Below are 9,435 nucleotides of genomic sequence, written 5' to 3'. Positions count from 1 at the left end.
AGTTGTAATCTGTTTATTTGAATTTATGGCTGATTTTTCTAGACTTTTTCTTTGAGATGTTCTGTCATGACAATTTGTGTGTGTGTGTGTATGTGTGTGTGTGTGTGTGTGTGTGGGGGGGGGGGGGGGATTATTAAGGACATTACTGTATCGAGTGAAACATCCAACATTTTTACTACAACTTTCACAGATTATGGTTTTATTCATGAATAAAGTTCTTCTGGAATAAATCACTAAAGAGTTTATTTGTAGTTTGTAGTTTGTTGGTAGTAGTTTCATAAGATAAATGATTTTTCCTGAGTTCCTCTTTGTTAAAGGTATTTTAAGGTTCCAGGCAGCAGTGAGGCTGTTCATTGACACTAAATCCATTCTACATGGATTTGATTTGATTGGTCTTCATTTCAGAGGAGATACAAGAATCCTCCACAGGGGGCGCTGCCACTCTGCTGACTGCTCTGGAGACAGACTCAGGTATTGATCAGCAGGGATATAGACTCAGGTATTGATCAGCAGTGATATAGACTCAGGTATTGATCAGCAGTGATATAGACTCAGGTATTGATCAGCAGTGATATAGACTCAGGTATTGATCAGCAGTGATATAGACTCAGGTATTGATCAGCAGTGATATAGACTCAGGTATTGATCAGCAGTGAGCAGAAAGAGTCACAGAAACAATATAAATATTGTCTGGATAAAAGATGTGATACATATTGATCTGTTTGTGTAATAATCATGAATAATAACTTCTCAGATGAAGAAGTGAGAACAAAAGATCTGAGTTTTCTTATTAAACAGAAACTCTATAATGTTTTATAAAGAGCTTCAGCAACAATAAGTGAGGATGGAAAGAGAGAATAAACAGCACCAAAGCAAGAGCAAAATGAAAACCAGCATCAGGTGTTCAAACATCAACAGAGGTGTTCCATTTCTCTTGTTGAAGCAGTTTTCAGCGTCCACAGCTCCAGATCAGTTCAGGAGCATTCAGCCTGTCACACACAGATCACCTCATCTCATCTTTGGCTTTAAGAAGCTCTCACACTCTCTTTCTTCTTCACTTTCATTTCTTTTTGCTTCTTGTTTTCAAACACTGAGGTAAAATATTGTTTCATGGAAACTATCTTGTGTTTTCGTTTTTCTTTTTTTAAAATCAATTTTTTATTTATTTTTTCATTTTAAACAACAACAGAACAGACAGACACACTTGAACAAGAACAACCCCCTTCTACCACCCCCCACTTTCCGCGGTCTCGAGGAAAAGAAAGAAAAAACAAACAAACAAACAAATAAACCAAAAAAAAACAGAAACCACACCTTGCCTAGTCGCCCTCCTCTACTTCTTGTGATGCTGAGGTCATTAGGACTGATACCTGTGCTGCTGCACCTTTCCATAGGTCTATAGTCGATGACTTGGCTTTGTTAATCCTTCTGTAGAGAGCTCCAGCATAACTATGTCCAGAAAATACGCCAACCACTGTTTTATACAAAGCGAGTGGGGGGGGCAGCGCTGAGCTATCATTTTCTTGGTTGCGGTTGATCCAGCTAGACAAATTTTCTTCTGTCTCCCAAGCAGATGTAATTTAGAGACATCAACAATCGGGTCAGTAGGAAGTCGACATCCTATCACATCAGATATTATTGATGTTGTTTTATTCCAGAGCTCATGCACCTGTTCACACTCCCAGACCATGTGCAGGAAAGTTCCAGTTTGTTCAGGTTGGCAGAACGTGCAATAGGGAGTGGGAATGACTTTGGAGACGTATCTCTTCTGAGGAGTCCAGTATGTCCTATGACATATGTTGAAGTGGATCTGCTGGTGATTTGGGTTCTTGGAACAGTGGGAAATGTTGTCCCAAACTGTCTCCCAATTAATGACGTTCGCCTCCGGGCTCAGCTCTCGCTCCCATTTCTTTACTATTGGGAGTTCTCCTACGGATACTTGCATCAATTTAGCTTAAATCCTGACACTAATCCTCTCACAGGAAAATCAACAAGCCATTTAATGATTGGGTGGGTCTCGAGACTGTTTCCCCATGGTACTCCATAACATTTTAGGGCTGACCTTAAGCGTAGATAAAGGAAGAAGGATGTCCTAGGGACCTCAAAGCTAGTTCTCAGGTCCTCAAAACTCAACATACCTTCCCCATTGAATAGCTGGTCTAGAGTGTAAATACCTCTGTCACTCCACTGGTTACCAACAAAAGGTTTGTTACCAGACATTAAGTGCTATGTTGTGTTTTCTTATATTGTCTGTGCTGATAGTCGGCCTAATGTGTGCCAAGCCCAGTGTGTAGCCCTGAACTCAAACTAAACTAAATACCTGAACATACTAACACATAAATAAATAATCATACTAACACATAAATAAATAATCAGTCCTTCACTGACCAATCAGCATTCATTAGCAGAATGCTAGCGTGTCATGGCAACAACGACTCAACCTGTAAGAAATCAAAAGGATATAAGTACTCGTTCATTCAACTTTTGACTTATAATCCATGTTGATCTTGCAAAAACTACAATCAAATCTGAGATTTCTCAACGACAATCAAAGTTATGGTGGCATTCCTTTATTGTTTTTGTTTCTAGGTTTCACTAGAGGAACATTGAGGAACAGCTGATTTCGGTATGTCACCCTCACATTTAGGTTAACCATACCTTAGCTTTTCCACCTCCACCTATGAATTTTTATTTATTTTATTTTATTTATTTTTAGTGTTTCCATCCAGATGTTTTTATGCACATTTTGAATTTACGCATAAAAACATGACTACTGTTAGATTATTTTGAGATTTTATGCTAATTTAGTTTAATTTTCATATTGTTCATATTGTTGAATGTTTTATAAAATGGATTGACATGGCCAATAAAAAAATATTCTAAACAAATCAAGTTTTTACTCTGTTATATTTGAAACATTTGATGAAACTGAAATTTTAAATGAAAATTTAATATTTTTTTTTGCAAAGATAAAGGACAGAATATGTTTGCAGTTATATTAACAAAGTTATAGTCAGATATATTTAATGAAAACAAGAGTAACACAAAAAAAATCTAGCTTGTATTGTTGTGTTACTTTTGACCCACCTGTGTGTTACTTTCGTCCCTACTGACGGGGTCGAAAGTAACAATGTGCAACTTATGTTCAAAGTGAAATTATACTGAAGTCATTCGACATTTGTACAAAATACCACCTGGTACTGATAGACCACACTTGTGAGTTATTGACCACAGCAAAAATATATCTCTGTCTAAAACAATATCTTTTTAAAATATGTTTTTCTGAAAAATGGTACTTTCGCCCCTGCTCTCCCCTACTCGTTCATTCAACTTTCGACCTATAATCCATGTTAATCCAAAACTACAATCAAATCTGAGATTTCTCAACGACAATCAGGCGAAAGAGACAAATGTAGCCGTCTAGCTCCATACACTGTCAGAAATAATGTGCAAAATTTGTACCTTAAGGGGTCCAACAGCTTGTCACTGGGGCAGTACCCTCGAAGGTACACCAATTGTACCCCTTTACAAGGGTACATACTTGTACTCTTACAGTTTGTACCCTTTGGGAGCAAATATGTACCCCTGGGGACAATAATGGACCTAAATGCTCTAGGACTAAAATGTACCCTTGGAAATGGTACGCATTCGGCCTTTAGAGGGTACTGCCCCAGTGACAAGCACTTTGTACCCTGTGATGGCAAATTTGTACTCCGTACAACATGAAAAATAGTCAAAAATAAAGTTGTAAAAACTATATTAACCTTATTTTTTTTTACATTCATCAATTACTTGTGTTACAGTTTCAACATTTTTCAAATTATTTTACAATTATGACATTTTCTAAAACCTTTTAAACTGTCCTGAACCCAAGTGCATCATCGTTAAAAAACCCAGCTATAAGTCTTAAGCTGCCATTTTTTTTAAATGTAAAATACATAAATGCAACACAATACAATTCATTTAACAATATATAGTTTTACTTAGTACCTTTTTAAGACATTAAATGTATAACAATGGATTTGTAATAATGTAAAATGGATCAATGCAAAATAACATTCCACTGAACAATAGCTTTTAACCCTTTTTTCTTTGTCCGTTTTAAGTCACTTTAAGACTGATAGAAGTGATGAAAATGGAGTATCTGTACTCGTCCCTGTAACCATCTCAAATTCATTAAGAAGGTTGTCTTGGGAAAACTCCCAGCATTGTCGCATTTGGTGCCTGTCACTTAAAGTTTTTGCTACATTAATGAAATTTCTGCAGCTACTTGCAACAGTTTTAAAATATTGGTGTTTTGCCTCAAAGCGCATGCACCATACTGTTAGCCCACAAGTGATATTGAAGTTGGCTTCGTGGGCATGGATAAGGCCAACATGTTGAACCATTTTCATTAAGGTAAAGGTGGTTCTTCTACACCTTGTACATCTATACGGTCTTGGCATATTTAGTATAGTAGATTGATCACTCGAGTCACAGTGACTGGAAGGGGCTTTTCACCCACCACAGTAATGTTCAGTAGTGTACGTTGTAGAAAGGACAAGGTATTCTTCATGTAGGGTGGGTAAGCCATGTCAAAAACAAAGTAGGCACAGAAGGCGGCTATTACCCCATCCTCAATTCCTGTTCCCCTGCACAGATCCACGCCGTCCACTTTGACTGTAACCGGAACCTTCCTGGTAAAGGCCGTCTTCCAGTCAGTGTCCACCAACTGTACAGTTGGATAGGGACTTTGAGTGTCATACTGTTCAAAGAAAACATAAATATCACAACAATGGCAAAGTTAGCAAGTTATTAAAACAGATCAAGCTTCATGCAGCTCCTGACCATTATCACAGTTAAGCAAAAACAGTATGATCAAACAACTAATCGAGAAAATAATCGACAGATTAACCAACAATGAAAATAATCGTTAGTTGCAGCCCTATTTGAAATTGTAGAATGGCAATTTTTTTGTTGGACACAAACAAGCTTTTTAACCCCAAACCCCTTTCCATTGGATTAAAAGAACTAACTACATACCTGTCCCAACGTAATGAACCGGTCAACCTTCTCTTTAAAGATGTGAGGCAACAGGATCAGCGCAGCACGGAGGTCAACGTCTGTAAGACAATTATTAAAAAAGTACTTTAAGTGTCATTTATAGACTATGTAGTGCCTTTTGTTAGCTTGGAAACCAGACAAATAACTGACATATGAGTAAGTAAATATGATAGAGCTAGAGAGAGAGAGACAGAGATATAAAAAAAAAAAATTATATATATCTGTTATGACTTAGTTGATTGCCTTTAAATAAGTCATGTACACAAAGCAGATCACAACATGTTTTGTGTAAATTGAATGTGAAAATGTATAAAAACAGTTACTATTAAACGACCCAAAATGTATGTGATATGAATATTCACTACATACAAAAATAAAACAGTAGACTACCTGGTAAATCCTGTCAGCATTTCCTCCCTTGCTTCTGTGTACATCTTGGCTAATGGGGATTTTCCTTGCACCATCTTGACCACCTTAGGCACTATGCCAGTGAATCCCTCTTTCCAGCGTCTGTACAAGTTCACCGCAGATGGATGGATCCTGTCAACCTCATCGCACAACTGAAAAGAGTTGAAAGAAAGGAGAAATGCATTAAACTAATTTTACATCATTGTTTCAAAACTGAAAGACCAGGCTAGTATCATACAGTATGATAAAGGCGCAGGGCTCCAGACTTTTGCGACCATTAACCATTAATTTTGAATGGGGGTAGTAGCCGGGCAAAACCGCAGCGGCCTGCACTGAAATGTTGAGATTGAGTCAACCTGACTTCAGGTTGCGGCTTCATGCCCGTTTTGAGGCAGTGATAGAGTCCAGTACAGTAAACAGGAAACATCACTGCCTCTATCGCTACCACAAGAAAGTTTTAATCTTTCTCCCCTCTCCATGGAAGATTAATCACCTAAGATATGATTGCTATTTCAGTGTTAACTAAAAAGAGAGAGAGAGGTAGAGACTGTATGAGTCAGTTGCAATAATACAGTATATTGACAATAATGATACTTTGTTTACATTTTTGAATGTGCATTCATTTGTTAAGCACCATTCAATTAAAATGTGACTGAACTAAAATATGACTGTAGTTGTAATTTCTTCATTTATTACCAAAGCATTTATCAGTAATGGGGAAAATTCCTTTGCATGTCGATTTCAGGTGTGTGCCCCAACATTTTCTGCCTGTGCCCCCCCAAAAAAACAAAAAAACATGTAGTTAGGGGCTACAGTGCTCCTAGTCTGGAGCTCTGATGCTTTACACTGCCTTTATCAGAGCACTGTTATCTGGGTTTCTGGTTCAACAGATTCTTACAATAGTTTTTTGCTTGGCAGAGTAGCCAGGCTGCTAACAAAATGAACAAGTGACTGATGAAGAGACTGGAGAGCCAGCCTGACTAGATCGATCTACTTGTTCATATGAAAATCAACGGACAGAAAATATGTCATTACCATCTCTGTTGTTCAGTTTCTTTGTAAACAATGCAATGTGTCCTGTGTAGTTGCTAATGTTACCTCTGAGAAAAATAGAAAGGAGGGGTAACTTAAATCAATTACCCCTGTGGGTGTTCTTAGGAAAGGGTATTTCTTCACTTTACGTCCTCTACTGTCATGCCATCTGCGATCTCCTTTCTTCGCCATGCAAAAGTTCGCTGCATGCGGTCGTTGACCACGGAGGTGTCATCTTCTCATACTGCATATGTAGGACTTGCACATGCCTCTCAATAGAGGACGCATCCTCACCGATCACAGCAGGTACCTGTTGGAAATAAAAAGGAAAACAGCTCAACCTTAAAATGCTAAAACATCTTTTTCAACTAAATTAGAATTTTGCAACCACAAAAGGAGCACCTCAGTTACTATTCACAAACACATCCTGTAAAATATTATCATGCACAAAAACCTTTCGAATATATGTATATCTACATGGATCTACTCACTCGTGACACAGATCTGCAACAGGCTCTTGCCGCTTCTGCAGTCTCTCTGGCTCTCTTGTGACCAAACTTCTCTTTACTCCTTTTCACTTCGTCTTCATGAATCAAAGGGGCACGCTCCGCTTTGAATTTGCGCTTAAGTGACTGATGCCAGGTATGCTAACACAAACAAAGACAACCCACACAAATTAAAAACAATTATTGTATCCAATAAACACATTAACATATTACAATAATATGCATTATTGTATAATACACCATTAAATGTTATAAAAAATAATTACATCAGAAAATAACTAGCCGCATAATATCCCTATCAAACTTTGTAACTTACATAGCCGTTTCCCTCCAGATCCTTAAGGAAAGGATACTTCACAATAAGTGCTCTAACTACTTGCACATATTCCGCATTGTTGGGATACCTGTAAGAAGGACTAAATTAATGAATGAAGCCATTTATACTACACCCAAAATTGGCCCTGCATCTTAACTGACTATTTTCTCACCTCATAATACCTGTCTAGTTGATGCTACTTTTATGCAATGATAGAGTGACAACAACAAACATGAATAAAAGACATAGTGACTTACATTGTGTGTTCTATAACTGCTTCATGCAGAACACGAATTATCGTATGACGATCTTTGCTGGACTTCTGACATGCCTCCCCTTTGTCAAGTCTAGTCTGAAGATCTCTAGGGAAAGTAGGAATAAGAAAACCAAGAGGCAGTCTGCCACTTGCCTCATTTCTAATAAGGGATGGGGAAGGGAGGGGATGAAAAATAAATAATTCTAATTAGCAACCAAGGCAATAATATATTCATTGTCATGCTCCATTACATGTCAAAATATACTGTATAAGACATTTTTGTAATTCTTTGCAGTGTAAAAAAACCTACCTGTCTGTTGTCAAAGGTTGCTCGATGTCAACATCTGGAACTGGTACTAAAGTAAGGGTTACATTCTTCAGCTCCTGTACAAATGTGTTGAATTTAAGTTGCTTTTTAAATGACCCAGAAAAAAGGAATGCCACCAAATGTTCAGTCAAGCCGCACTCTACTGTCTCTCCATCCACGTCATTGTCTGGAAAAAAATAGGCATGCACAGACACCCACACACAGAGATAGAGAGAAAGTCATTGTTCAGAAGAAATTAAAGTATATATTAGGAAAGTAAATATACACATGTACAAAAAGCAAGGTTACTTTAACATGCAATGGTTAGCTAAGAACATACAATATTTTACATCAATAGCTAACGTTACACTAACAGGTTACTGGTTCGACACGGACATTACAGCTGTAAACGAAATTGATAAGGATTAACTTTGCTAACGTTAAACCAATAACGCCAGGTTAAGCAGCTTGCATCTGTACCAAGCAGCTTGCCGATCTGTGATAACGTTACACTCACTCTAGCGCTAACGGTATATGAAAACAGACATTGACAAATCAATAACGTTAGACCACAAGTCCAAAAATCTGCGGTTTCTCCTTCAGGCAGAGAAAGTCAACGCAAGACGAGGGGAGGGGGGCACACACGAGGGCTTCACTTCACCAAACGAAAGTTGACCATGTGAAACGTTGAATAAATGATACGACATGATGACGACAAAAGTCACAGCATAACAATAAAAAAGGATTTTAAAAGAAATAGAGTTACGTTAATTTAACCTCACACGCTTCCTATGTCAGTGTGGCCACAGCAATTAACGTTACATTTTTATGGACCCCACCTAACGTTAACCTTAGCAAAAAGTTCGCTAGCTAGCATTATTTTTAGCTAGCAAGCAACTTCTATTCAACTCATTGAGAAAAAAATAACGTTACAGTAGAGATGGTCTATAAAGTCACACATTAAGGTTATGCAGGCCATAACGTTAACCGAATTTTCGAATGGCAAATGGCTGATTTCATTAACTGACATCAGATAGCAAACCCCTGGCTGCTAGCTAATTTACTAGATAATGCTAACGTTAGCTAGCAATTTGCCATTCAGTCCGGTAAAAGTCCATTCCGTTTTACAAAAAAAGGTTGTAAAGAACATATAACGCACTATATCAGCTTAACATTGACGTTACCTCTGAATCTCTGTGTCTCTTCTTCAGTCAGTATAATTCCTGAATCCGTTAACTTCTGGAGCAGCTCCTCAGTTGACAGCTCCATTGTTCTCCGGTTTTCGCGCCAGGTGCAGCAGTGACAGTTGGGAGAAGCAAAGTGCTGCTGCTGCTACAGCCACTGCGCATGTGTGAACTCCCTCTATTCAAAAATCTACATTCAATGTTGCCTCCGAGATAAATATTTGTTACTGTCCAATTCTTATATTGCTATTCATTGTTGATTTCACAGAGTTACTGGTATATATAGTTTACTAGCATTAATAACAATATACTAATTGTTTTTAATCTCCTAGATAATGAATTTGAGAACGTCATAATTTCCTTGACAGCCCTGAGGCTCTAGC

At 37.8% G+C, this 9,435-nt stretch overlaps 1 protein-coding gene across 1 annotated transcript; it reads right to left on the bottom strand.

The window, feature by feature from the left end:
* Positions 1–5,429: 5,429 nt before the first annotated feature.
* On the bottom strand, positions 5,430–9,289 carry LOC116039731. The gene is made up of 6 exons (XM_031284687.2): positions 9,053–9,289; positions 7,872–8,055; positions 7,563–7,721; positions 7,306–7,393; positions 6,975–7,130; positions 5,430–5,603 (listed from the first exon to the last, which is right to left on the bottom strand). The coding sequence occupies exons 1-6, from the start codon at positions 9,135–9,137 to the stop codon at positions 5,430–5,432; spliced, it is 846 nt and encodes a 281-aa protein (XP_031140547.1). The 5' UTR covers positions 9,138–9,289.
* Between the last annotated feature and the right edge of the window lie 146 nt (positions 9,290–9,435).

The sequence above is a fragment of the Sander lucioperca genome, chromosome 19 (assembly GCF_008315115.2).
Source record: "Sander lucioperca isolate FBNREF2018 chromosome 19, SLUC_FBN_1.2, whole genome shotgun sequence".
Lineage (NCBI taxonomy): Eukaryota > Metazoa > Chordata > Actinopteri > Perciformes > Percidae > Sander > Sander lucioperca.
The sequence above is the reverse complement of the archived record's forward strand: the minus strand, read 5'-3'. Positions and strand labels throughout refer to the sequence as shown.

What these genes read in the sequence shown, in the direction of transcription:
- LOC116039731 (XM_031284687.2), bottom strand. Translation starts at nt 9,137, where the DNA reads ATGGAGCTGTCAACTGAGGAGCTGCTCCAGAAGTTAACGGATTCAGGA. An exon ending in CAACCTTTGACAACAGACAG is followed by an intron (nt 7,722 to 7,871) that starts GTAGGTTTTTTT and finishes ATCCCTTATTAG; the next exon opens with AAATGAGGCAAGTGGCAGAC. An exon ending in ATCTGGAGGGAAACGGCTAT is followed by an intron (nt 7,131 to 7,305) that starts GTAAGTTACAAA and finishes TGTTTGTGTTAG; the next exon opens with CATACCTGGCATCAGTCACT.